This window comes from Balaenoptera musculus, chromosome 3 (genome assembly GCF_009873245.2).
Source record: "Balaenoptera musculus isolate JJ_BM4_2016_0621 chromosome 3, mBalMus1.pri.v3, whole genome shotgun sequence".
Taxonomy (NCBI): domain Eukaryota; kingdom Metazoa; phylum Chordata; class Mammalia; order Artiodactyla; family Balaenopteridae; genus Balaenoptera; species Balaenoptera musculus.
The window spans coordinates 167,542,686-167,570,443 of NC_045787.1; the positions used below are offsets into that span (position 1 = coordinate 167,542,686).

At 52.6% G+C, this 27,758-nt stretch overlaps 2 protein-coding genes across 5 annotated transcripts in view; one reads left to right on the forward strand and one right to left on the reverse strand.

The window, feature by feature from the left end:
- UHRF1 (ubiquitin like with PHD and ring finger domains 1) overlaps positions 1–10,973 on the reverse strand; it is a 32,896-nt gene extending 21,923 nt beyond the window's left edge. For 2 of the 4 annotated variants that reach the window (XM_036849087.1, XM_036849086.1), the window contains exons 1-3: positions 10,185–10,290; positions 9,380–9,546; positions 280–555 (exon numbers count right to left, since the gene is read on the reverse strand). In XM_036849087.1, coding sequence (XP_036704982.1) covers positions 280–555; positions 9,380–9,532 — 429 coding nt within the window. In that variant the 5' untranslated portion in view covers positions 9,533–9,546; positions 10,185–10,290. Of the gene's footprint in view, positions 1–279; positions 556–9,379; positions 9,547–10,184; positions 10,291–10,808 lie in introns of those variants that run through there. The other 2 variants (XM_036849088.1, XM_036849085.1) reach the window with 1 other exon arrangement.
- Positions 10,974–14,371: 3,398 nt separating this feature from the next.
- ARRDC5 (arrestin domain containing 5) lies at positions 14,372–27,204 on the forward strand. The gene is made up of 3 exons (XM_036848874.1): positions 14,372–14,634; positions 16,097–16,305; positions 26,635–27,204. Exons 1-3 carry the CDS (start codon positions 14,382–14,384, stop codon positions 27,160–27,162), a joined length of 990 nt encoding a protein of 329 aa, XP_036704769.1. The 5' UTR covers positions 14,372–14,381; the 3' UTR covers positions 27,163–27,204.
- The last annotated feature ends 554 nt before the right edge of the window (positions 27,205–27,758 follow it).

Below are 27,758 nucleotides of genomic sequence, written 5' to 3' on the forward strand. Positions count from 1 at the left end.
AAATGTCATGATCTTAGGGGGAGGATGGCAGCGGATCAGGACTTTGACAGCCGTTGTGAGGACCACAGGGAAGACACCTGCAGGCCCGGACACGGGATTCTACTTTAGGGGTTAGGAAGGAATCCCTGAGTACCTATGTTTCCGCCAAGGAAACTTGGGGAGATGGTCACGACAGGACGGGGGTGCCCAGCCTCGGGGATGGAGGGCTGGGGGGCGCTCCTGGGGTACAGGCGCCAACCGGGCGGAGCACACCGACCCCGGCCTCCGCGGGAGCCCCACCTTGTAGAGGCCCAGCTCCGTCTCATCCCACTCATCCTCGTCGGCCTTCCCTTCTGGCTCAGCGGCGGCCTCGCCACTGTTGGAGGACTTGTCAGACTCGCTCTGGGCCAGGCAGCAGCCGGAGTCCGTGTCGGAGAGCTCCGAGTCCCTCTCCTTGCTGCCACCGCCGGTGCCACCGCCGCTGGGGGCGGGCAGCACAAGGCTCTGCCGGACCAGCAGCTGGATGGTGTCGTTCAGGCGGACATCATAGTCAAACAGCGTGTGGCCGTCCTCCATCTGCAGGGACATGGGACTAGGTCAGCAGACACGGAGAGCTCGCCACGGGCGAAGGACCGCACCAGCCCTCGCGGAGGTCCCACCCTGGAACAGACCACCGGCCGGTGAAGCCTGCCCACGCCCCGGGGTGCCCAGTGACCCCTTCCTCAGGGTCCCCAGGCCCTCTCAAGTGAGGACGGCTGCTGCCACTCGGGGAACGTTCCCCGGGAGCACACGGCCTAACCCCGCTGTGCCGTGGCTACGCATCGGGTATCAGGGGAGGTGTTAATACTTTATGTGCTTTGGAACTTCTGTTACAGTAAACACGCGTCACCTGTACCCCTGGCTCTCAATCGAGGGTGATCCTGCCCCCAGGGGACGTTGGGCGATGCCTTAGGGACATTTTTGGTTGTCATGACGGGGTTGGGGGCGCTAAGGATCCCCAGGACGGCCCCCACAGAGAATGACCTGCCCTGATGTCCACGGTGCCGGGGAGGGCGAGGAGGGGGAAGCTGGCCTGCATGAACCAAAGGGTGGGTGCCCCGTGACATCCCTCAGGTGCCTTATAAGGCTCTAGCTCAAACCTCATCCACTCAGGCCGCCTCTCTATTAACTCCTTTGTGCTAATGAATTCCACCCACACTAGTCACTGGCTGATGGGGAGCCGGGAGCCGGCAGGGCTCTACAATCCGCACCAGGCGTGACTCATCAGGTGTGTGAAGGAGTTTGTCTTCTGAGCTGCATCTCTAGGGCACCCCTAGGGCACAAAAGGCTTTGCACTGGGGCTTTTATTAGAAACTGCCCCAGGGCACTCCACCAACACCCAAAGAGGACCCTCAGCCTCCAGAAGACCCTAAGGCAGGCTCTGCTGACCTCCGGTGATCAGTCTCTGTTGAGGGGGGGGCCATCATGGACACCGCAGGGGGTGAGGGTTGAGCAGCTTCCCTGCCCCACCCCCTAGATGCTGGGAGCACCCCCCCACCCCCACACCCCACCCCCACCCCACCCCACCCCCGTCGTGACAATCAACTGATGGCCTCAGACATCACCCAGGGTCCCCAGGCAGAGCAACCTGGTTCAGAAGCGGTGCCCTAAAGGAAGGAAGAAGAACACACAAAAGATCGACTTTCCCTCCTTCCCACTTTTTAACCCAAAGCTGGCGGTTCAAAGGGCTGACTGCCATTAATATGCAAACAGCACCTGGGGTCACAGGGAAGGCAAGCTCCAGGGCACTCTTATTCGTTGCAAACCTGAGGATCAGATGGGTGATGGACCCCTCTTCCAGAGAAAGGCACATCTGAACACACCAACACTTGCCTGCAGCTGCAGGGGCCACCAGGGTCCCTCCAAAGCCCACCCTGGACATCCGGGCCCACGCTACCCGTTCACCCAGAGCCCAGCAAGAGCCTCCAACGTGCCCAGCACTGCCCAGATGTCAGAGGGGGCCAGGGAGTGAGATAGCGCCAGCCCTCCAACACGGGGCCGACCCAGGACAGCCGTGACAGCGGGGAGAGGCGACACGTGTGGTCACAGCAGCATGACGCACAGAAGCCCGAGGGTGGAGCGACCCAGGGTCCCCTGACGGAGGAACGGATCAACACAGTGTGGCCATCCTCCCTAAAAAGGGGAGAAGCACTGACACTTGCTACACTGTGGATGGACCTTGAGAACACGATGCTCAGAGACAGAAGCCAGACACCAAAGGCCAAACACTGCCAGAATCCACGGACAGGACGTCCCTAGAGGAATCAAACAGAAATTGGATTCGCGGTGGCCACGGGCTGGGGAGGGGGGTAAGGGAGTGATCAATGAACGGTGCAGGACTTCCTTTGAAGGTGATGGAAATGTCCCCAAATCGACTGTGGTGATGGTTCAAGTCCCCGTGAATACACTGAAAACCAGTGAATTGCACACTTTAAATGGGTACATTGTATGGTATGCAAATTATATCCCAATAAAGATTTTTTTTTTTTAAAGAAGAATCTGAAAAGGCTACAGACTGTATGATGCCAACTATAAGACGTTCTGGAAAAGGCACGACTATGGAGACATGAAAAGGATCAGTGGCGGCCAGGAGGTAAAGGGAGGGAGGAAGGGAGGGAGGAAGGGAGGGAGGGATGAACAGGCGGAACACAGAGGCTTTTTAGGGCAGTGACACTATTCTACACGACAGCTTTTTAGGGCAGTGACACTATTCTACACGACACCATAACGGTGGATTACACATCATTACACATTTGTCCAAACCCATAGAGTGTACAACACCAAGAGTGAACCCAAATGTAATCTACGGACTCTGGGTGATGTTAATACGTCAACATAGGTTTATCAGTTGTACCAAATGCACCATCTGGTGGGAGACAGGTGTGCACAGTGGGTGGGGGGGGCAGGGCAGGGGGTATATGGGCAATCTCTGTACCTTCTTCTTAATTCTGCTGTGAACCTAAACCTGCTCTAAAAATATAAAGTTTGTTAATTTCTTAAAAAGAAAAAAAAAAAGGTGGAAAAAATAAAAATAGATGGAGAAAGACAAGTGTCTCCAGCACCACTACCATAAGGAAACCAGCGGAGAGTAAGCCAAACGTCATTAAGAACGATGACAGGACGCAGGCACCCGGTACCCAGCGCCTCCGCAGCTAGGGAGACGTCTACGCCTCAGCACTGCGGACATCCGGGGCCGGTCATGCTCCGTGCGGGGCCGTCCCGTGCACCGTGGGGTGTGGGGCAGCCTCCCTGGCCCCATCCACTCCATGCCAGGAGCCCCCAGTGGTGACCACCACAGACGTCCCCAGACACCGCCCAGTGTCCCCCCGGTGAGAACCACTGAGCTAGGGGCCCTCAGGTGCGCACCGGGGCGGGGGGGCCAGGCAGCCCAGCGCCCACCACGCTCACGGCAGCATCGTTTGCAAGCAAGACGGTGACTTGTTCCTACCGAGGCATGTTACACAGCTGCATGTGACAGTTAAATGCAGGAAAGTAGATGCGTCTGCCACACACGTCAAGGGAGGGAGGATGGTTTCAGAGGATGGGAAATAAACAGAAGCACCCGGCGGGGGCGGGGTGGGGGAGCTGGGGGCCGGGAGGGAGCGCGTGGTCGGGCTTCTGTTCTGCAAGGAGCACTGGGACGGAGGTCAAGCGGGAGATGGGGCAGCAGAGCTAAGGGGGGAAGCAGAATGCACCAGAATGACAGCGGGGGGGTGCGCAGGGAGCAGCGGGGAGCAGGGGTGGTCAGGACCGGGCCAAGGGCCCGCGGCTAAAGACGGGGGGAGGAATCCTGAGGGAGCCGTGGAGGAGCTGGGTGGCACACCCACTCGTCTCCTCTCTCCCGGCATTTTCTACCCACGATGCCAGCCCCACACGTGTGTGACGGGTCTGAGAGCCGGACAGACAAGAGGCACCCACACCCACACACCCACACCCACTCCCCCTCCCAGTGCAAGGGCACAGCGGACAGAGGCACAAGCACGGTGGGCTGGGTACGGAAGGGGCCACGCGCTGGGCCAGGCTGGCCCGGGGCTCTGCCTACAGGACGGAACGCATGGGCTGGTCCGACTGCTTCCTGGGACCGCCTCTGGAACATTCCAGAAGGGCCCCCGCAGTGGGCAGGAAGGCGCTCGCACAACCGCTTGCCATGGTGAGAGGGTGTGTGTCGGGTGCCCCTCTCCCCAACGCTGCTGGCCCGAAGCTGTGCACAGCCAGTCAGGAAGCGCGGGGGGAGGGCTGGCCCCAGGCAAGGGGACCAAATGTGCCGAGTCTAGGTTCCTTCTAAGACCCTAAAACTCCAACTGAGGCTACAGGCATTAATAAAAGCTGCACAGAGTGAATGACAGGCGAGCTGTACCTGAGGTTGTAGGTTCTCACGTTAAAATTAAACGTGCGGTTAAAATCCTGCATAACCAAAATTCCAGGTGAAAATCCCTTAAACTGCCTGTAGTAAAACATATACGCATGGTTTGGGGCAGGTGACCCTGCTCGGCAGATTCAGGTGTAAAGGCAAAGCCGCCAGGGCATTTAGATCACATCCCTCTCTTTTTTAATCCGGGAAGCTTCCCGGACATTGGGAATTCTGGGCACACGCATGGCACAAAGTGAAATAAAACACAGAGACCGCTTGACAACAGAGCTTCCTCTCCGAAGCCTGGATTCAAAGCTCACCACAGCGACACTTCCTGCTCACTTTCTGCCACCTCGGGGCATTCTGTGGGGATACTTTTCAGGCGCTGAGTGCTGCCCAGAGGCAAAGAGCACAGGCTATAAACACCCCTGGGCTTGGCAAGGGGTGGTTCTCCTGCAGGCTAAGAGGCGGCCATCAGGAGCAGCGGAGGGTGTAAGGCACACCACACACACACACACACACACACGCACACACACACGCGCGCACACACGCGCGCACACACACACACACACACACCGCCCCCCCCCCAGGAGGGCTTCTGAGCTCCAGGCGAAGACGGACCTCCGGCCAGAGGAGGGCAGGGGCGTCTGTAACGCCCGATGGCCGGGCTGGGAGAGAAAGCAAGTGAGACACCACGAGGCCTCCCTTCCTGGGGCCGTGGCCCCAGCCCACACCTTCCCATCTAGGCCTCCAGGCCTCTGCAGCAACCTGGGGTTCAGGCCAGACAGACTGATGGATGGACAGAGAGGGGAGGGAAGAAAAGGCACGAAGCAGGATCCCGGCCGTGGCACAGGGGCACACTTCCCACCAGGGTGGGGGGGAGGGGACACGACACAGAAGCACGACCCTCTCTTCACGTCCCAGCCCATCCATGGATAGGTCCTGACAAGTGAACTCTGCTCTCTGACCCCGCCGGGCCACAGCCGAGGCTATGCCCTGGAGAGGCATTTCGGGGGTCTGCAAGGCCTAGGCTATCTATCGTGTGGTGACATCGTGATGTCACTGGCCATCTTCGGCCTCGTGATCCTGCAGGGGTACCAGAGCCTGTGCCTAAGGGAACGTGCCCTCGTGTTTTCTCGAGCTGTGAACTTTTCTCAGCTTCCGATTTCTAACAGGATAAAAAACGACAAGACGCGATGAACATCCACAACACTCTTTGGGGTCCTCCATCCCTTTGGAGGGTGGAAAGGGGTCCTCAGTCCAAACAGTGTGAGCGCCCGTGCCCTGGAGAGAGACGCGGTCCAGCACCTCCCACGGCTGCCTGCTCCTGACGTACAACCTGGATCCACCACCCCAGGAGGAAGCTTGCAAGTAACTGCCACACCCTGGCCAGCGGGACAGTTCCAGCTGTCCCTGTTTTGTAAATAAAGTTCTACTACGACCTGAATCGGGACACACCCATTCAGTTGTTTGTGTTCAGTTCAGGACTTTCATGGCAGAGGTGAGCGGACAGACTGCACAGCCCACAAACAGTTACCCCTGGGCCCTTAACAGAAAGGGTTTGCTAATCCCTGACCTAGAGGGCATGTCTCCAGCCAGGAGCTCTGGGGGTGGGGAGGAAGGGACCCTCCCTCATGCAGCCCAGCCGGAAGGACGGGTCTCCAGGAGGAGACCCGATTTCTAATAGGATAAAAAAGGACAGGAGGGGACTGTCTTATTTGCCGCCTAACCCTGTCCTTTGGGAAAACGGGCTGACATTCAGGAAAAGCCAATCCAGCAGGGACATCTGGTGAGGCACTGTGACATGAGTGACCCTCCAAAGGCCATTCCTAGGATGCCATTTCACCTGATCTTTCAGACTGCTTTCCTTAAGTAAATTACCTACTAAATAATCAGTTCTCAACTGGGGACAATTTTGCCCCGTGGGAGCACTTGGCAACATCTGGGGACTTCGTGATCTTTCTGACTGGGGGAGGGCTCCTGGCATCAAGTGGGTTAGACCAGGGAGGCTGCTCCACACCCCACAGCGCCCAGGACGGCCCCCCACGGAGGATGATCTGGCCCTGATGTCAGCAGTGCCCAGGGGAAGGCCCTGCGCCAAATGATTTATTGCTCCTTTACCGTGAACCAGGCGCGGAGCTCAAACACCAGCCCCCTCCCCACACATCCCTGCATCCATGACCTCACTGAATTCTCACCGTGCACATGTGGTGGGTCCGCAATTAGCCCCACCTGATGGGAAAGCACAGAGACTGTCCCTGGCCAGAGACACTTGGCCAGGGCACTTGGGAAGATTAAGCGCAACCATTGTACCTGACTGCGTTAAAGGCACCACAAACGACGGCTACTGGCTACTGCTATTTTTCCGGGCAGCCAAAAAAAAAAGAGGCGCCAGATGCCTCTCGCCTTCGCCCAGGCTGGGCCAGCCGCCTGGCGTCCCTTCCCCCATTCGGCTCCCTGCATTTCCGCCAATCAAGTGACATAACCGCCAACCTATTCAGCCTAAGCAAGCCAGCCACGAAACCCTCCCATATCCTGAAGAAAGACTCAACTCTTGTTCTGCTTTACTGGCTCCGTCGACCTCACTGCAGACCTTGGACTGAGATGCCGTTTCTTTATAAAGGAAAAACAAAAGAAGGGAAAGGATCTCGAACACTCTCTAGAACATTCCGTAAAAACAACAGCTCTCTTGCACCCGCTGGAAATTGCACTGTTTCCTATCGTGATTAGCCCAGTCTGTTTGTAGACCTGACTTGCTTCAAGGTGCTGTTGCTGTGTGCCTTTGTTCCCCACCCTCCTGGCACTGTCCACACCTCCTGCGAGGCTGGGCCACTTCCTGGTCGCGCAACCTTGGGGAAATTGCATCACAGCTGAGGCCTGGCCTCCTTACCCGGAAGACAGAACTGGCTACGCATCGGCCCGCTGAGCGGGCTGAACGCAGAGTGAGCGCAGGGAAGGGGGTGAGCGGCAGTTAGAGGTCCCGTGGGAACGTGGAACCTTCTGAGAACTTCAAAAGCTGTGCTGCGAGAAGAAAGGCAGGGTTCAGAGCTGTCTCTCAGCGCCGATATCCTGATGATTAGAGGCACAATGCTTATCATCACGCTTTTTAACTCACAAAGATGTTACGAAGGCTTTCGTAAGCCTTCGTGTGGATCACCTATACGCTCCCAATGCAGGGAGATAGGGGTTTGGTTACGTGGGTGTAGACATTTGTCAAAACTCCGAAAAGTCCGCTTAAGACGTGTCTCTCACTATATGCAAATTTCACCTAAAGAAACAAGAACCACAAACAAACATTGTACTCTAGTTAAGGACAGGCAATGCTAAAGGGTTTAGGGGGTGACGTGAACCAGTGCCTGGAACTTTCTCTGCAATGCATCCAAAATAAGATGGACTGGTGGACGGATAGAGGCAAGGGAGACAGCTGCAGTGATAAAGCAAACGTGGGAAATGTCAGTGCTAAAAGCCACGGGTAGGTGTGTAGGTGTTCATGGCTCTTTCAACTTTTCTGCATGTCTTTGAATGTAAAGATTAAAATGCACGGTGCCCAGCCCACAGCAGGCACCCAGAAATATTCACTGCCTTGAACTTAAGAGGACTCGATCCAACCCGCCTTTGGATGATGCCACGAACTGTTTAGCCGGTGCCCGCAGGCGGTCTTCAGAAACTCGGTGGAAGGACCTTCTGCTGAACACAAAGACTGAGAGGCAAATCGAAATCAGTTTGGATGCTGCAAAAATGAGCCCCCGCTGGAGGAGAGGGGAGAGAAACAGCGTCCCAGGGGAGCTCCACTCGCGGCCCTGCCTTTTCTCCACCCGCGCCACGCACGTGACCGCAGTCAAATCCCCGAGTTCGCCAGCTCGGCTTTCCCTCCCCAGGCGGGGCGCGTTAACTCAGATGCGTAAGACATTCAAGTCCTCCTATCTCGCACAGGAAGGAGGCTAAAGGTCTCGGAGGGCGCCTTGAGCCCAAGAAATTAATCATCAAGTCTCATTTCCAGGAGGCAGGCAGGATCCTCCCAGCCCCCAAAAAATCCTGGCCAGGCGGGGAGCATTTATTTTTCAATCTAGACACCAGATGGCGGCAGCACCCAGTTCAAACCGCGACAACAAAGTCAGAGCCCGACTGAACACTTTTAATCCCGTGCGCTGTCTACGCCGAGGTCCCTACAGGCCACCCAACTCCAGGGTGGCCCCAGCAGATGGGAACAACACTTTCTGTCAGACCATCTCCCACTCAGGGAAATCCCACTCACAGCCTAGCCTGCCGTCCCCCCTGCCAAGACACCAACAAGAATGGACACCCTCAGGGACGCCACTAGAGAAAATGTCCCCAAAGTGGGCAGCCCATAAACCAAGGGTGGCCATTTTCAATTGCTACAGGGGCTGGGGGTGGGGTAGGGGGAGTCTCAAAGAAAGGAAACCTAGGAGCAGGGCCAGCTGAGCCCGCGGAAAGCACAAACCCCTGATCAGGGGCGGCCCCGCTGCCGCCAGAGAGGAGGCCCAGAAGTGGCGGAAATTCCTGATTAGCAAGCGCCATCTCCGACTCTGAATAAGCCGATCCAAATTTCTAGAAAACCCTGTGGGGGTCGGAAGCTAAATAGGTGCAGACCGTGGGCCATCAGCGTGTGTGTTTCAAAGAAAAACCTGGTCCCTTCCGTCCTAGCGTCTGAGTATTGATTCTAGGCTCTCCCTCGAAATTCATCAGCCCTCCATCGGCCACCTCCAACTTATTTTTTCTAGAAATTATTTTGAGGGGAGGGTCAAAAAAAAAAGGCCGGGGGGGGGGCTGGGAGTTTAAAAGCCCCCAGACGCAACAGATTCGAGTGCCTGATGTGTCAGTCTAGGAGTCGAGAGCCTTTGTTCCTCGCTCAGACATTGGAGGTTTCTGTGGAGAAGCGGACCGGACGAGGGGGGAAGAGTGTGTGTGCGGTGCCTGGATTGAGGCAAGAACAAAGGTGCTGGGCGGGCAGGCGGGCAAGCGGGCGGGCAGCCTGCAGGGCGGGTTTACCTGCTTGCCCCGGTAGAAAAGCCTCTGCAGGCCTGGCTCCACATGGAACAGCTCCTGGATCTTCTTCCTCAGCTCTTCCACTTTAGTCAGCCTGGACAAGGAGTCCACAGTGTGGGCCACCTTCCCATCCATGGTGCGAACCTGGATCCACATGGTGCCTGCTGGTGCTAGGAGGACAAGAGAGCAGGACCCCTCGGTCAGTTCTGCCGTCACCACCACCACCGGGCTGTGCCACACTCAGGTCATCCTTGCTATTATTGTCCAGACTGTGGACACCAGGCAACTCCTGGAACGCCCTCCCAGCCCCGTAATGCCCCTAGACTGCCACGGCTGGCTCAGGGCCTGGCTGAGTGAATTAAGGAGTTAATGCATTAATGAGTAGCACCGGTGGAGGATTGAGGAGGGAGGGGAAATTACCGGAGAGCAAAAAGCATCCTGGACCACTCAGTCAACCCACCCTGCCTTTCATAGAGGGAAAAAAAAAAACCACCAGAGGAAGGGGGACACAGCCAAACGGTCAGGGGCCGAGTTTGTTCATTCATCCATTCATTCATTCCCTGGATGAATACTGACGCAAGAGGAACCCAAAAGTCCGGCTCGGGTTGGAACTTCAGAAGTCCCAGGGAACTCAACTAAGTGTGACCGAAGGAGAAGGAGCCCACCAGAGACCCGGGAGCTCGGGACCCCCGGTGCTCTCGGCCCCCCGCCGTCGCCCCCGCGCGCGTGCGCGACGCACCCGCCCCGCCGTGGCCATGGCAACCGGCCGCCCCGTCCCGGTCGCCCCCGCGCGCGCAGCGCTACTCACCTCGGCCCCACGGCTGTCCCGAGCTCCAGCCTGCGTTTCCCGGACCCCGACGCACGGCCCCGGAGCCCCTCTTGTTCTCCCGCCCGCCCGCGCGGGCCAAGCCGGCGAGCCCACGCCCACCCCCACCGCCAGGACCTGCCGAGGGGCCCGCGCGCCAAGTCCCACCCCCTTCACTTGAGCCGCCTCGGTCATTGGCCCCGCTGCGGCCGGCCGCCCCGCCCTGCTCGCTCCCCATTGGCCCAGACGCGCCCGGGGAACTAAGGGCGCGCGAAATCGGGCTCGGGCGCGACAATTGAATCGCGGGGCACCCCGCGCGCAGGCGCGGAGCCTGACATCCTCCCCCGCGGCTCGCCGGGCCCTCCCCCACCCAGCCGGCGCGACCCCCGCGGGGCGCCAGGGATGTTCCGCTCGCCCCTGCCCGAGCTCGGGCTGCCAGGGGCGACTCCTAAGGGCCGGCAGGGCTGGGGGCAGAGCCCGAGACCGCGTGTAGGGCAGCCCTGGCGCGGGGAACGCGTGCGCCCGTGCTGGCCGAGAGTCCCGGAAAGTTTTGCAAAGTCAAGGAGCCGGGTGCGCAGAGTCCTGCCCGCCCCCCCCGCCCACCCGCGCCCTGGCCCGGGCTGGCACCTCAATCCGCCTGACCGCTCACGATCCACTCTCCTGATTGTGCGCCGGCCCTTCTGAGAATGGCAAAGGAACCGCGTGTGTGGCTGGGACCCCGCGCGGACGTGCGTGCGATCCCGAGCCCCCGGACGGCCACCACTGCCCGCTGCGCTGCCAGCTGCTCTGATTTTTTTCCCGCGAAAACTTGGCGTTTGGGAGTTGCGGGGCCACAGGAGGCCGCGCCGGGGGCGGGCGCCTGCCTGGTGATTGGCCGCCGCAGTGGCGGGAAGCGAGAAAGGGGGTGGGGGGCGCCCCCGCCTCTGTCCACCCCCCCCCCCTCCGCCCAGCGGGCCACGGCCCCGCCCAGCCCTGCGCGCTCTGCTGGGCGCGCCCACCGTGTAATGGGGTCGGGTGGCGGGACCTGAGTCCCCCCCACCATGGGTGCCCTTCAGGAGCCCTAGGGATCCCCCCGGGGGCAGGGGTCCCCAGCGTAGAGACCCCCGACCTCCTAAGTCCGTTGCTTCAGCCCCTCTCCCCAGGCATGCACTGACCAGTAGGGCAGGAAGGCGGGAATCAATGTCTAAATTCTGCCGGAGAATTTGGGGGGATCACCCCCCCCAGGAGACCGCCTGCACCCGATGACGGGCCTCATCGCCCCAGCCTGATTTCCTAGCGTCAGGGCTCGCCAGCGCTCCCCACCCTACCCACCCGCAGGGCTTGTTTGCTGGTTTTTCCCGCCTCGTTTTCCCGCCTTCTCCGGGCTGTCCAGGCGGGCAGAGCTGCCCTCCCCCCTCCGCCCTGCCTGCTCTGCTCTGGCCAGTCTTGGCGGGTATACAGTGACCCATGCTGGACACCTACAAAGTGCCTGAACAGGGTGCTCAGAGCTGGGAGCGCAAGAGTGGGCAAGGTCGACCCTGTTGGTGGTCTCCCGGGACGTTACATTCTTATCTGGGGAGACCAGCAAGAAATGAATAAATAAAGCAAATCATTTCAGATACCGCACATGCAATGAAGACAGGACAAGAGCTGGAGAGTGACCGGCGGCCGTATGGGGGGTGGGGAGAGAGGGTACTCTGGTTAAGGTGGAGAGGTGGGCCTCTCTGAGCACATGACATTTGAGCTGAGATCTGAGATGAGAAACCAAGGACAGATGGGTCAAGGCGGGAAGAGCAAACTCAGAGGCCGGAAAAGGCTTAGCGATGGACGGAGAGCAGGGCAGACACAGCAAAGGGGAGGGCAGGCGGGAGCTGAGGCGGTCAGAGGGGTGTCTATAAGACCTCGCAGGCCACCAGGAGGACTTTGGTCTTTCTCCTGAGAACAGTGGGTAGCATGGGAGGGCTGTGAGCAGAAAAGCGATGAGCTCCAATTTATGTTTTTACAAGGTTTCTCTCGCCACATGTAGAGTTCCTTCTGTCTTGGTGCTGGTACTTCTGCTTTTGTTTCCCCTGGCGGTAGACAGATTAATGGCCCCCCAAAGATGTCCACATCTTAATCCCTGGAGCCTGTGAATATAGAACCTTCCATGGCAAAACGGACTTTGCAGAGGGGATTAAATTAAAGATCGTCAGATGGGGAGATTAACCTAGATTATCTGGGCTGGCCCAATGTCATCACAAGGGTCCTAATAAATGACAAAGAAGGGCGGGAGGGTCGAGTCAGAGACATAACGATGGAAAGAGAGGATGGAGTGATGAAACCAAAAGGCAAGGAATGTGAGAACCCTCTAGAAGCTGGAAAAGGCAAGGGACAGATTCCCTCCTAGAACCCTAGAACGTAATCCTGCCAACACCTTGATTTTAGCTCCATTTCAGACTTCTGACCTCCAGAACTGTAAGAGAATTAATTTGTGTTGTTTTAAAGCACGGAATTTGTGGACATTTGTTATAGCAGCCAGAGGAAACTAATACACTCCAATACACGAAGTCCAGGTGCTCCTGTTAATTTTCTCCACCTTCAGGACTTCCTCAATGCAACTGATTGCATTTCTGGATGCTCAGCCATCAGCCACGTGGAGACCACGTCACAGGTGTGAACAGGTAGGCAGGCCTCCCGGAGCTTGTGAGGCAGATGAAATCTTCCACATTGACAACACCTGCCACAGGAACCCAGCCTGCTACTGGCGAGAGCATAGCATCCATTTGTGCCTGCTGTTGCTAAAGCTCAACATGGCCGAAAGAAGAAATAGACCGTATATTCTTCATGTGCATTTGGTGCAGGGCACAGCCCAGGGTCCTTGGATGTCTGAGGTTAAGTGACACAGAAAGAGGTGTCTGGCTTTCCCTGAAGAAAAGACCTGGAGTGATGGTGATGCAGGGCCCCGTTTCTCTAGTCATTTCGAGAAAGTCAGAGGGGTTGCTTGGGTTAATTAACAACCATGAGCAAAACACTATGCCAAGCATCTCCAAAAGAGGCTTAGTAACCAGTTAGGAAGACAAGACATCGATGTCCGCAAAAGACATCACATCCAATAAAGCAAGATACGACAAAGAGTAAATGAGGCCTGCCAGAGCCTGGAGAACAGATACTTCGTAGAGCCTCTTCTGCTTCAGACCCTCGCGCTTAGGCACCGGCCCACGTGCAAATTGGGCACCACGAATAACTGCTAGGGTGCCAAGGGCCCCAGTTTCCGTTTTGCAGAACAATATGCTCTCGACAGTCATTAAGTCATTCAACAAACTTTAATTGTCCTCCCTTGCCTGAACCAGGCTCTGGGTTCGGCAAACAAAGTCCTGCCCTAGAGGGACTTCCCAACCAGTGGAGGAGACGCTGGCATAAAGACAAGTGTCAGCTGTGCAGAGAGAGAGTGCTTCGTGATGGTATCCGTGTTCACATGGAGCCCACCGTGCTCTGAACATCTTCAAGACACAGCAGATTCCATGCCCTGGCCGTGGCTATCATTTTCTTTCTAACACACACTGATATAAATATAGAGCCATTAAGGTGGAAATGATTGGGAATTCCCTGGCAGTCCAGTGGTTAAGACTCCGAGATTTCACTGCTGAGGGCACGGGTTCAATCCCTGGTCTGGGAGCTAAGATCCCACAAGCTTCATGGTGTGGCCAAAACAAACAAACAAACAAAAGGTGAAAACGATTATCTGCATAGGACCCAGCATCAATCTGTGAACCCTGAGAAGGGGGTGCACACATCCACATTTGGGGGCCATCGGATGGAGCAGAAAATACCCCTGGGCTCATGCCCTGTGCCTCTCCATCTGTAAACAGAGCTCATGATGCCTGCCTCACCCCAGGGCCTGGAAGAATTCTTCCCACCCAGGCCCCTAGACCTCTGGCAGGATGACAGTTGTTCCCTAGTCGGCAGCAGTGTTGGGATCTTGTGGTTTTCTTGTTCGTTTGTTCATTATTTCCTAGGAAAAAGAGGTCAGGCTACCATTTCACCAACCAGTGAGGACTTTGCGATTCCCAAGCGGCCGCCCACTCCCAACAGCCTTGCCTCTCATCCTGGCCATTGGGAACCCCTTCCCGGAACCCTGGCTGGATGATGTCACAGACGGATGACGTCACTGCGGCCAAGGAACCGGGGATCTCAGTGACACAGGGGAGGGGGGAGGATGTTTCTCTGTCACCCCAACCCCCCATGTCTGTGGTGAAGTCCATTGAATTAGTGCTGCCCAAGGATGCGGTCTACCTGGCCGGCTCCAGCATAAAAGGGCAGGTGGTTCTAACTCTGAACAGCACCCTGGTGGACCCCATCGTGAAGGTGGAGCTCGTGGGAAGAGGTTATGTAGAGTGGAATGAAGAAATTGGGGCATCCCGCGATTATAGCCGAGATGTTATTTGCAACAACAAGGCTGACTACGTGCACAAGACAAAGACGTTCCCAGTGGAGGGTAAGGACAAGGCCGGCCGCCAACCTTAGCCAGAATAGGAACCGGGGTCTGGAAGGTAAACACATCTGTTAGTCAATCAACAAACCCCCGGGGATATCAGAAATGGGCAGAGGCCTGGTTCCTGTGGTCACGGGGAAAGAGATAGGAGGGAGAAGGCTAGGAAAGCTCTCCGTGGGAAGGACTGACTAGTCCCCAACTCTGCCAGGTTCAAATCTAAAGTCTGGACAGATATGAGGAAGCCTGAGCTGCCAGGAAACTATATGTCCTTTCCAAAATGTGTCCATGGGGGTGTTTCCGGGTAGTCCACAGTCAAGCAGAACACTTGGCCAATGCTTGGCTGAACAAAGTTCAATTGTAGATTTTTTTTTTTTTTTAATTTTAGATAGGGTAGCCTGGGAAGGTCTCTCCAAAGAGGTGACTACCAAGCTCAGATCTAGTGATGGGAGGGGGACCTGCCCAGATCTCCAAGGGAGGAACGGCAACCTGCTGGGCCTTCATACTCAGCAACTAGGCCGCCTCTCTGTGTCCCAGTTAACCCACCTGGAAAATGGGGATAGGAAAAAGTCCTGCCTCCTAAGACTGTCTTGAGGACTTAATGATTTAATGGCATGTCGAGGGGAGGGCTCAGAATAGCGGAGGGCAGGGGGGAGGGGTATACAGTAAGTGCTTGTTAGGTGTTCATTTTTTCAACCAAAACACTCCCCCGCCCCTCACCACCCACATTATCAGCTATCACCCTTCTTCATTCCCAAGGGAAGCATCCTTTCCTCTCAGAAGCATCAGCCCCAAGCCTGCGATGGGTTCACTCATTTACTTCACAAACATGTATTAAGCACCTACTGTGCACAACAACCATGCCAGATGCTGGGGATACAACAGCGAAGAAAACAGACAGGGTCCCTGGCATCGCTGGGGTTGCCATCAGGCAGGGAAAACACTCTAATAAGAGGGTCTTGGAGAAGTGCAAAAAAAAATAAAACAGGGAGGTCACAGAGATGGGGGTGCAGTGTGAGTCCCTCCCCGGTCTTCTGTCACCACTCAGTCAACAAATATTAAGTACCTACTGTATGCTGTGCACTGAAGGCCAAGCTCTGCCAGGGCAGGGAGATTCGCCTGCCCTGGGACCCAAGACGTGTTTGTTGAATGAATATGTGATCGAATCCTGCAGCCGGACCTCCAGTTTCCCAGGCCCAGAGCAGGGGTGAGCAAGTCCTGGTCGGTGGTTTGGGGTGACCACCCCAGTCGCATCATCACCTACCCAGGGCATCGGTCTCCAGCCCAGCTGAGACCTAATATGTATGGGCCTAGGCTTTTTCGATCCCTAAAAATCACAGAGCTAAGCCTAGCTCAGGGACAAACAGGCCAGGTCCAGAACAAGCTCCCTGCCAGAACAATAAAGAAAGAAAAGAGGGAAGAAAAGACTCTAGAACCTTCTGATGGCATCGGTGTGTTTTGCTTTCAGATAATTGGTTAAGTGCAGGCAGCCGCACCTTTGACTTCCATTTCAACTTACCTCCCAGGCTCCCTTCTACCTTCACCAGCAAAATTGGCCACGTCTTCTACTTCGTGCAGGCCTCCTGCCTGGGTCGGGAGCACATCCTAGCCAAGAAGAGAAGGTACTTGTTGGTGCAAGGGACTTCTTCGGATTTCCACGCAGAAAACCCATTGCAGGTAGTGATGTAGGAGGAGCAGGGGTAGGGCATGTCCTCAAAGCTCCCCGGAGGCAGGGGGAGGCGGGCAGCCAGGAGACCGGGGAGGCGGTGACCCGGAAGAAGGGAAGGTGTTGGCCGCTCCTCCGGCCCAGTGATTTCGCAAACGGGGAATCAGAAACCAGGGCAGGAACTAAACCAGCGGCTCTCAACTGGGGTGATTCTGCCCCTGCGGGGGACACTGGGAGATGTCTGGGAACATTTTTGGTTGTCTCAACTGGGGAGGGGGGATGAGTGGGATCAAGAGAGTGTGGGCCAGGGATGGTGCTCAACACCCCGCAGCGCCCCCGACAGAGAATGACATGGGCCCTGAATGTCCTTGACATTCGAGAATCAAGAGTGAGCAGAGGGGCTTCCCTGGTGGCGCAGTGGTTAAGAATCCGCCTGCCAATGCAGGGGACACAGTTTCGAGCCCTGTTCCGGGAAGATCCCACATACCGTGGAGCAGCTAAGCCCGTGCGCCACAACTACCGAGCCCACGAGCCACAACTACTAGCCCTCATGCCACAACTACTGAAGCCCTTGCGCCTAGAGCCCGTGCTCCGCAACAAAGAGAAGCCACCGCAATGAGAAACCCGTGCACCACGACGAAGAGTAGCCCCCATTCGCCCCAACTAGAGAAAGCCCGCATGCAGCAATGAAGACCAAACGCAGCCAAAAATAAATAAATAAATAAATGTATTTAAAAAAAAGAGTGAGCAGAGGCCCCGCTGTGACCCTTGACTGAGGGTCCTGGGCGCTCGGTGACTCTCCAGGAACTGATGGAGGTGGTGCCCCCCCACCAAGAAGCACGGAAAGGGGATGCCCTCCATTCAGGGGGAAGGAAGGGCCTTGTGGCATCAGTCACCTGAGCGGAGGAAGGTTTTGGACAGCTTCTGGAGGCCAGGTGCAGAGGTGGAAGTAAGGGAGGGTGGACTTACGTCGGCCGAAGTCACTTCACCTCCCTGGGGACCCATTTGTCATCAGAGTGTTGTGGCTGAGAGGGCTGGCATTTTAGTTTTCAAGGTCCAAGTTACAAATCCCAGCATCTCCACCTACCTGCTGTGTGACCCTCTGCAAGTGATGTGGCCTCTCTGTGCCTGCATTTCCGCATCTGTCAAATGGGCACAGAGATGGTGCCTGTCCCCTAGATCTCAGAAGGAGCAGTGAGGGGACTTCATGCAAGTTCCGGACCTCGCACAGTGGCTGGCAGTGGTGGTAGGAGAGAGCCCCAGAATATTTAGGCCCCATAAATCTTGTCACTGCTGCTGCCGCCACAGGTAGCCTTCTTTTTTTTTTTTTTTGGCTGCACCGCATGGCATTTGGGATTTTAATTCCCTGACCGGGGATCAGACGCGTGCCCCCTGCATTGGAAGCATGGAGTCTTAACCACTGGACCGCCAGGGAAGTCCCGGGTAGTCTTATCTGTGTAACAGGGATCATCTCTAGCCCAGCCTACTTCAGGGGGGTAGATGCTTGGAGGGGTGGATCAGATGAAGCAGACCTGAGCTCAAGGCCCGCTTGGCCACCTGCTCCCTGTGTGACCCTGAGAGGGCTCTGGCCCTTCTCTGGCTCTTCCCTCAAGAGTTAATCTAGGGTGCAGGGGGCACAAGGCAGGAATTGGGGCAAAATGCTGGTATGGGACCAGACCTAGCTTGAGATCTCTGCCGCCAGATCCTTCACTAGCCGATGGCCTTGGGCAATTAACAGCACCTCCCAGACCCTCGATTGTCCTGATCTGTACAATGGGAATACTACTGCTACTACTACTACTAATCCTTCCTCGATTGTGGGGATCACAAAGCATCCAGCACGATGTGTACACATAGGGGATGCCTGGTTAGTGGGAAGAGCTCAAATCGTTATTATAGCAGCAAAGGGAGTTATTACAGATATGTTTTATTATTTACTTATTTATTTATTTATTTATTTTTGGCTACATTGGATCTTCGTTGCTGTGCACGGGCTTTCTCTAGTTGCAGCGAGCGGGGGGGGGCGGTGGGCTACTCTTCAGCGCGGTGTGCGGGCTTCTTATTGCGGTGGCTTCTCTTGTTGCGGAGCACGGACTTTAGGCGTGCGTGCTTCAGTAGTGTGGCGCGTGGGCACCATAGTTGCGGCTTGCGGGCTCTAGAGCGCAGGCTCTTGAGAGCAGGCTCAGTAGTTGTGGCACACGGGCTTAGTTGCTCCGTGGCATGTGGCATCTTCCTGGACCAGGGCTCAAACCTGTGTGCCCTGCATTGGCAGGCGGATTCTTAACCACTGCACCACCAGGGAAGTCCCTACAGATATGTTTTGAGAGTACAAAAATATGGTGTTTTCTTCAGCTACTCAGTACTGTTTTAATCAGATTGTAGGGGGCAGGGTGAGGGCAGGAGCTGGTGGACCATGGCAGAAGCTACTGCTCTGGTCCAAGTAGACACGGAGTCTTGACTCCTACAATCTGTCCTTCTGATAGCAGCTGAAAGGATTCAGGTGATGACCCTGCTTGGCCTTCCAGGGCTCCCACCTCCCACAGGGTAAAATCTCAAGGCCTCCCTGCGGCCCCCAAGGCCCTGCACCACCTGCCCCATCCCCTCCCTGCCCTCCCCTCCTCCCTCTCTCCCCCTCGCTCACTCTGCTCCAGCCACACAGGCCTCCTCGCTGTTCCTCCAACACGCCAGGCATGGTGCTGCCCCAGGGCCTTTGCACAGCTGTGCCCTCTGCCTGGAACCCTGTGATAGGATCTTCCTATCCCTCCCCCTCATCCTTCAGATCTTTGCTCGGAAGCCAGATCTTCAATCACCGGCATTGCTGATGCCCCAATGAACCACCACAACCCCCACAGAATGCAATATCCATATTAAAATGAACATGCACTTTGTCCCATTCATTTCCCTTCTAGAAAATTCTCCCATCGCTATCCTTTCACGTGTGTGACATGATCTCTCACTGCACTGTTTGTGGTGGCCAGAAACTGGCAACGGCTTAAATGTTTGTTGCTAAGGCAATTAAAGTAGCAGTACACAAAGGTCAACTCTACAGATACAGCAAAGAGAGAAAGAGAGAGACCAAGGCACAGACAGAGACAGAGAATGAGGCAGCTCTGCCTTTCAGCACCTCCAAGTTACTGGGTTGAATGAATAAAGCAAAGTTCAGAACAGCGTGTCTAGCCTGCACCGTTGGTGGTAAAAACAAAAAATGCACAGAACTTCCTTGCAGGTGTAACAAACAGACGTCTCTTTCCAGAGACCGGAGAAACTGGCAACAGACACTGCCTCCTGGGAGGCAGCAGGGGAGGGGCAAAACTTTTCTCCTTCCACTTTTTTTTTTTAACATCTTTATTGAGATACAACTCACATACCTTATAATTCACCCTTTTAAAATGTCCAAATCAGGACTTCCCTGGCGGTCCAGGGGTTAAGGTTCCATGCTTCCAATGCAAGGGGCATGGGTTTGATCCCTCGTGGGGGAACTACGATCCCATGTGCTAAGCGGTGTGGCCAAATAAAAAATAAATAAATAAAAATAAAATAAAATGTCCAAATCAATGGCTTTTAGTGCATTCACACAGTTGTACAGCCCTCACCATCGTCAGTTTTAGAACACTTTTATTATCCCCCAAAGAAGTCTTGTATCCCTTAGCTGTCACCCCCAAACCTCTCTGTCCCCTCCCCCAGCCACCACTAAATCCATTCTCTGTCTCTGTGGATTTGCCTGGTGTGGACGTCCCTCCCTTCTCCTCTTGATGGACCTTGGATTGTTTCCACATTTTGGCTATTAGGAACCACGCTGCTACTAACATACGTGTGCAAGTTTTTACATGGACGCAAGTTTTCATTTCTCTTGGGTAGACACCTAGGAGTGGAACTGGGAAAGATGGTAACTCTATGTTTTACCTTTCGAGGAGCGGCCAGAGTCTTTTCCACAGCGGCCGCCCCATTTTACATTCCCACCAGCCATGAACGAGGGTTCCAATTTTTCCACATTCACTCCTCTCTGTGTACCTTTAGAATTTTGAAAGACGTGATCCGTTGCCTCTTCCAACAAGCAGTACCACTGGGTAGAGGACATGTCCCCAAGACCTTTCCTAACCAAGAAGTCTGAAAGAGTCCGCATCCTGACTCCCCTTACCTCACCCCCTTGCCTAACCTCGTAGCTTATCCCTATCAGAAATGTACCACTAGGGCTTCCCTGGTGGCGCAGTGGTTAAGAATCCGCCTGCCAATGTAGGGGACCCGGGTTCGAGCCCTGGTCCGGGGAGCTCCCACATGCCGCGGAGCAACTAAACCCGTGCGCCACAACTACTGAGCCTGAGCTCTAGAGCCCATGAGCCACAACTATGGAGCCCACGTGCCTAGAGCCCCTGCTCCGCAACAAGAGAAGCCACCACAATGAGAAGCCCGCGCACCACAACGAACAGTAGCCCCCGCTCGGCGCAACTAGAGCAATCTCGTGCGCAGCAACGAAGACCCAATGCAGCCAAAAATAAATAAATAAATAAATAAACAACAACAACAACAAAAGAAATGTACCATTAAAAAAAAAAAAAAGGAATGTACCATTTATATGTCCATCTCCAGACCAGAGCAGGGACTGGACTGGTTTTCACTGCTATGGGTTTTCCTTGAACTTCGCACCAAGTTGGTACAAACGAATACTGGTTGAATGAATGAATCCCCCCAAAGTTTCATATATGCCAAAGGAATATGGGGTCCCAAAAAACCCTGGGTATGGAAAATCAGTGTTGAGTTTGTGCCCTAATATTCTTGGAAATCAGAGCCCTGTGGCCACCCCACCTGGCCTGGCGCGGGGGTCTCTCTGATGGGCCACACCTGATGCCTCTCGCACCTCCTTCAGGACCAGGACAGAACTGCTGGCTTGGTCTTGGGTTAGGGCAGTGAGTCCTTTAACGCCTGCAGGGTCCTAACGCATGCAACGAATTTTCGAATAAGACTGGAGGGGTTTAGAATGAAATGGGCTGCAATTAGCCTTCCAAGAGGAGGGAAAGAGTGGGAAGGCTGAAGATAGGCAGGAGCCAGAGGCAGAGGGTAGGAGGTGAGGCTGAAGGGGTCGGGGGGTCAGCCTGAGGTCTCCAAGAGGAAAGGCATTGGACCTAGAACAGTGTGTTTCAAACCTCAGGTCATGACCCGCTAGTGGGGTGCAAAATCCATTTAGCAAGTTGCAAAGCATATTTCTACAAAATGAAAGGATAGGCAGGACCAAAATAGAAAAATATCAAAAAATATCAATTTTGTGGGTTGCAAACGTTGTTGTTCTTAATATAAAATAAGAAAACAGAACAGAGATTAAAATAAGTAGAATAGAAAATATCAGAAAAAGTCCACTTGGTGGGTTGCCATTAATTTTTTTAAATGAAAACATAATAGAATATGTCAGAAAATATAAATTTGGTGGGTTGCAACAGACTTTGTTTTTATAAAATCAATGTGTAGGACTGAATAGAATAGTATTGAATAAGTAAAAGTGGATAGAATTTACTAGAAAAAATAAATTTGGTGGGTTACAACATTTTCATTTTATATAAAACAACATGATAGAATAGAATAGCGTAAGTAGACTAGAAGTAACAGAAAAATCAATTCAGAAGGTCTAAGCAACAGTTTTTAAAAGAATAGATTAAATAGAATAGAATAGGATAGAAGAGGAATTCTCAGCAGGCATGTAGCAAGGATAAGCATTATTTCATGAAACTTATTTCTCTTTCATAGATTTAGATGTCGATGGATATATAGATTTGTGTTTTTTGCCCCAATATTAAAATCTACGTTTTTAACTATGAGTTGTGGTTTTTATAAAAAGAATAATATGTAACAAATACTCTATGTGGCCTGCAGAGTCTAAAAGATTTATCATCAGGCTCTTTACAGAAAAATATTCATCAACTCTATGTCCTAGACCAACTCTTTCTTTTAAATTGTAGTATAGTTGATTTACAATATTATATTAGTTTCTGGTGTATAACATAGTGATTCAATATTTTTATAGACTATACTCCATTTTAAGTTATTACAAAATAATGGCTATATTTCCCCGTGCTGTATAATATATCCTTGTTCATCATTTACTTTATATATTTTGTGTCTCTCTCTCTTTTTTTTTTTATTGGAGTATAGTTGCTTTACAATGTTGTGTTAGTTTCTGCTGTACAGCAAAGTGAATCAGCCACATGTACACATGTATCCCCTCTTCCTTGGATTTCCCTCCCATTTAGGTCACCACAGAGCATTGAGTAGAGTTCCCTGTGCTATACAGTAGGTTCTCATTAGTTATCTATCTTATACCTAGTAGTGTATATATCACCCCTAATCTCCCAATCCGTCCCACCCTCCCCTTCCCCCCTTGGCCTCCATACGTCTGTTCTCTACGTCTGTCTCCATTTCTGCTCTGCAAATAAGTTCATCTATACCATTTTTCTAGATTCCACATATATGCGTTAATATATGATATTTGTTTTTCTCCTACTGACTTACTTCACTCTGTATGACAGTCTCTAGGTCCATTCATGTCTCTGCAAAGGTGCAGTTTCATTCCTTTCTATGACTGAGTAATATTCCATTGTATATATGTACCACATCCTCTTTACCCATTCATCTGTTGATGGACATTTAGGTTGCTTCCATGACCTGGCTATTGTAAGTAGTGCTGCAATGAACATTGGGGTGCATGTATCTTTTTGAATTATGGCTTTCGCCAGGTATATGCCCAGGAGTGGGATTGCTGGGTCATATGGTAGTTCTATTTTTGGTTTTTTAAGGAACCTCCATACTGTTCTCCATAGTGACTGTATCAATTTACATTCCCACCAACAGTGTAAGAGGGTTCCCTTTTCTCCACACCCTCTCTAGCATTTACTGTTTGTAGACTTTTTAATGATAGCCATTCTGACTGGTGTGAGGTGATACCTCATTGTAGTTTTGATTTGCATTTCTCTAGTAATTAGTGATGTTGAGCATCTTTTCATGTGTTTGTTGGCCATCTGTATGTCTTCTTTGGAGAAATGTCTATTTAGGTCTTCTGCCCATTTTTTGATTGGGTTGTTTGTTTTTTTGATATTGAGATGCATGAGCTGTTTTTATATTTTGGAGATTAATCCCTTGTGATCGCTTTGTTTGCAAATATTTTCTCCCATTCTGTGGGTTGTCTTTTCGTTTTGTTTATGGTTTCCTTTGTTGTGCAAAAGCTTTTGAGTTTCATTAGGTCCCATTTGTTTATTTTTGTTTTTATTTCATTACTCTAGGAGGTGGGTCACAAAAGATCTTGCTGCGATTTATGTCAAAGAGTGTTCTTCCTATGTTTTCTTCTAAGAGTTTTATAGTGTCTGGCCTTACATTTAGGTCTTTAATCCATTTTGAGTTTATTTTCGTGTACGGTGTTGCGGAGTGTTATAATTTCATTCTTTTACATGTAGCTGTCCAGTTTTCCCAGCACCACTTATTGAAGAGGCTGTCTCTCCTCCATTGTATATTCTTTTTTTTTTTAATTAATTAATTTTTTTATTTATTGGCTGCGTTGGGTCTTCGTTGCTGCGCGCGGGCTTTCTCTAGTTGTGGCGAGCGGGGGCTACTCTTTGTTGCAGTGCGCGGGCTTCTCATTGCGGTGGCTTCTCTTTGTTGCGGAGCACAGGCTCTAGGCATGTGGGCTTCAGTAGTTGTGGCACGTGGGCTCAGTAGTTGTGGCTTGCAGGCCCTAGCATGCAGGCTCAGTAGTTGTGGCACATGGGCTTAGTTGCTCCGCGGCATGTGGGATCTTCCCGGTCCAGGGCTCGAACCTGCGTCCCCTGCATTGGAAGGCAGATTCTTAACCACTGCGCCACCAGGGAAGTCCCTTTCCATTGTATATTCTTGCCCCCTTTGTCATAGATAAGGTGACCGTAGGTTTGTTTGTGTCTCTTAATCCAATACCCCTATCTTGCCCCTCCCCTCTTCCCTCTCCTTACTGGTAACCACTAGGTTTTTTGAGGTTTATTTATTTATTTAATTTATTTACTTTTGGCTGCATTGGGTCTTCGTTGCTGCCTGCGGACTTTCTCTAGCTGTGGTGAGCGGGGGCTACTCTTCAATACAGTGTGCGGGCTTCTCATTGCGGTGGCTTCTCTTGTTGCGGAGCACAGGCTCTAGGCGTGTGGGCTCGGTAGTTGTGGCTCATGGGCTCTAGAGCACAGGCCCAGTAGTTGCGGTGCTCTGGCTCAGTTGCTCCACGGCATGTGGGATCTTCCCAGACCAGAGCTTGAACCCGTGTCCCCTGCATTGGCAGGTGGATTCTTAACCACTGTGCCACCAAGGAAGCCCAACCACTAGTTTTTAAGATTCCATATATAAGTGATAATATAGAGTGTCTGTCTTTCTCTTTCTGACTTATTTCACTAAGTGTGATACCCTCTAGGTTCATCCACGTTGTTGCAAATACCAGAATTTCATTCTTTTTATGGCTGAGTAGTACTCCATTCCATTCCACATATATGACACATCTTCTTTATCCATTCATCTGTTGATGGACGCTTAAGTTGCTTCCATAGCTTGGCAATTGCAAATAATGCTGCTACGAACTTTGGGATGCATGTATCTTTTCAAATTAGTGTTTTTGTTTTCTTCGGATATATACCTAGGAGTGAGATTGCTGGATCATATGGCAACTTTACTTTTAGTTTTTTGAGGAACCTCCATACTGTTCTCCACAGCAGCTGCACCAATTTACATTTCCACTAACAGTGTACGAGGGTTCCCTTTTCTCCACATCCTGGCCAACATTTGTCATTTGTAGAATTTTTGATGATACCCATTCTGATAGGTGTGAGGTGCTATCTCATTGTGGTTTTGATTTGTATTTCTCTGATGATTAGCCACGTAGAGCCTTTTTTCATGTGCCTATTGGCCATCTGTATATCTTCTTTTGTAGAGCAACTCTTTCTTGTATGTAAGCCCAAGAAGTGTCTTCAGATGCTCCTTCTAGCTCTTTTATGATGTCAAACAGACATGGAAACAATATAAATGTCTATCCTTTCCTAGCGTTCCAGTGGTTAGGACTCCATGCTTCCACTGCAGGGGGCGTGGGTTCAACCCCTGGTCAGGGAACTAGGATCCTGCATGCTGCACAGCACGGCAAAAAAAATAAATAAATAAATAAAAATTATATATATATATACATAAAATATACATATTTTATGTATATATATATATATATATATAAATGTCTATCATGGAGGGGGAAGGGTAAATTAACTATTTTGCAGCACATTCCATTGCCATCGTGGAAACAAATGAATCAGAATGACAGGCACCAACATGAATGCCTTTCAAACACAGAATGTTAAGCTAGAAAAGCAGGTTGCTGGAAAAGATATGAGGCTTGATTTATTTAAAGCATTCAAATATGTCAAACAATACTGTGTACTGCTACCACAAATAAATAAATGTATTCCTAAACAATACAAACATTTGCATGAGCATGACAAATGCCACACACACACACACACACACACACACACACACACACGTAAAAGTATCAAATTCCTCTGGAAGAAGATACAAGAAGTCAGCAGAAGTGGAGAGCAAATCATTGTAAGCACGCCCCATGTCACATCAAATCTTTTATTTTATTTAATTTCATTTATTTATTTATTTTTTGGTCACATGGCTTGCAGGATCTTAGTTCCCTGACCAGGGATCAAACCTGGGCCCCGGGAGTGAAAGCACCAAGTCCTAGCCCCTGGATGGCCAGAGAATTCCCTCGAATCTTTTACAGTAGTACCCACAAATAAAAAGCCAAATGTTACCCAAGCCACACATTAAACATAACGTATATGTGACTTTATTTGCAATCCAGCAGCTAACCAATTGATATAAAGGCTGCTTTTTGAAGCTTTTCTTTAAACACGTTACATAATTTCAACTCTACAGTTTTCATGATTCAGAGTCCATAATATTTTCTCCTTAAGTCTGAACTACTTGGGTAAGCCCTAGGTCTGGGCTTAGACCATAAGACATTCCCTGTCTTCCAGAAAACTAAGACTCAGAGAAGTCAAGGCACACAGCAAGTGAGTTATGGAGCTGGGGATAAAGCCAGGGGCTTGTGAATTTCTTAGGTCTCTTTTATAGACAAGGAAATTGACAATCAGAATGGCAAAGGGTTTTGATTAAATGGCAAAGCTGGGAATGACTTTGGGCTGCAAAATCCCCAAGACTCCAGATTCCATCCCAGTGTCTCTTACTAGGAGAGTCCCAAAGGCTCGAGGCTTTGGTGGACTGTTAGGTGAGCAAGTGGATCTTGTGGTCGCAATGCCTCACAATTGTCCATTCCCCCCGCCCCCTTCTAGAATCCTCTGTTCGTGGAGGCTGAGAAAAAGATCTCCTACAATTGCTGCAGCCAGGGCACCATCTGCCTGCAGATCCAGATGGAAAAGAACACCTTCACGCCGGGGGAGAGGGTCATTTTCACCACGGAAATCAACAACCAGACCAGCAAGTGCATCAGGACGGTCATCTTCGCCCTGTATGCCCACGTGCAGTACGAGGGCTTCACACCCAACGCAGAGCGACGCTCAAGGGTGGACAGCAGCGAGCTGCTTCGGCAGGAGGCCAACACCCAAATCACACCCTTCAACACCACCAAGATCGTCAGCACTTTCCACCTCCCGCCTGTGCTGTCCGTGAGCGGCGGCACACAGGACAGCGAGATCATGAACACCCACTACGAGCTGGTCAGCACCGTCCACCTGCCCTGGTCCCTGACCAGCATCAAGGTCAAGGTGCCCATCATTATCACCAGAGCCCCCGTGGACTCAGACACCTGCGGGCTGCTGGATGGGAGCAGTGTTACCATGAGCCTGGATCATCAGAATTAAACACCCAAATGTCTAAATATTTAAAGTTTTATCAGACTCTAAGGCAGGTCCTTCCTTTGCCTTGTGCAGATGGCCTTCAGATGAGTCCAGGCTTGGGCAGCATGTGGTCTGAAACTTGCCAAGCTCCAGCCGTGCGGTCATCCATTTCTCCCATCCCAGGAAAGATCACTCAATACCGGTAGAGGACAAAGCCTTCCAGACTGACAAAGCCTTCCAGGACCGCACCCCGGTTAGCACCCCAGACCCATCTGCTTGCTGGCTCTTACAGTGCCAAGACCAGGGATCCCCAACTGGGAGCGACTCTGCCCTCCAGAGGACACTGGCAAATCCTGGGTGTATTGGTTATCCCAATTGAGGGGAGCAGGGTGAGCTCCTGGCATCCAGGGGGTGGGGGCCGGGGTTGCTGCTCCGTGCCACACAGTGCCCAGGACGGTCTCCCACAGAGAATGGCCCAGCTCCAGATGTCAGCAGTGCCGAGGTGGGGAGACCCGGGCTGGGGCCATTTATGGGGACAGATGGTTGTTGAGTCCCCAGGCTGGGTCTGGGAGCCTCTTACCCAGGTCGTATCCCTCCTCCCTCACAGTCCCCCTCCCCGG

Coding starts and splice junctions, on each gene's coding strand:
- ARRDC5 (XM_036848874.1), top strand. CDS start 14,382: ATGTCTGTGGTGAAGTCCATTGAATTAGTGCTGCCCAAGGATGCGGTC. Junction 14,635..16,096: donor AAAGACGTTCCCAGTGGAGG/GTAAGGACAAGG, acceptor TTTTGCTTTCAG/ATAATTGGTTAAGTGCAGGC. Junction 16,306..26,634: donor ACGCAGAAAACCCATTGCAG/GTAGTGATGTAG, acceptor GCCCCCTTCTAG/AATCCTCTGTTCGTGGAGGC.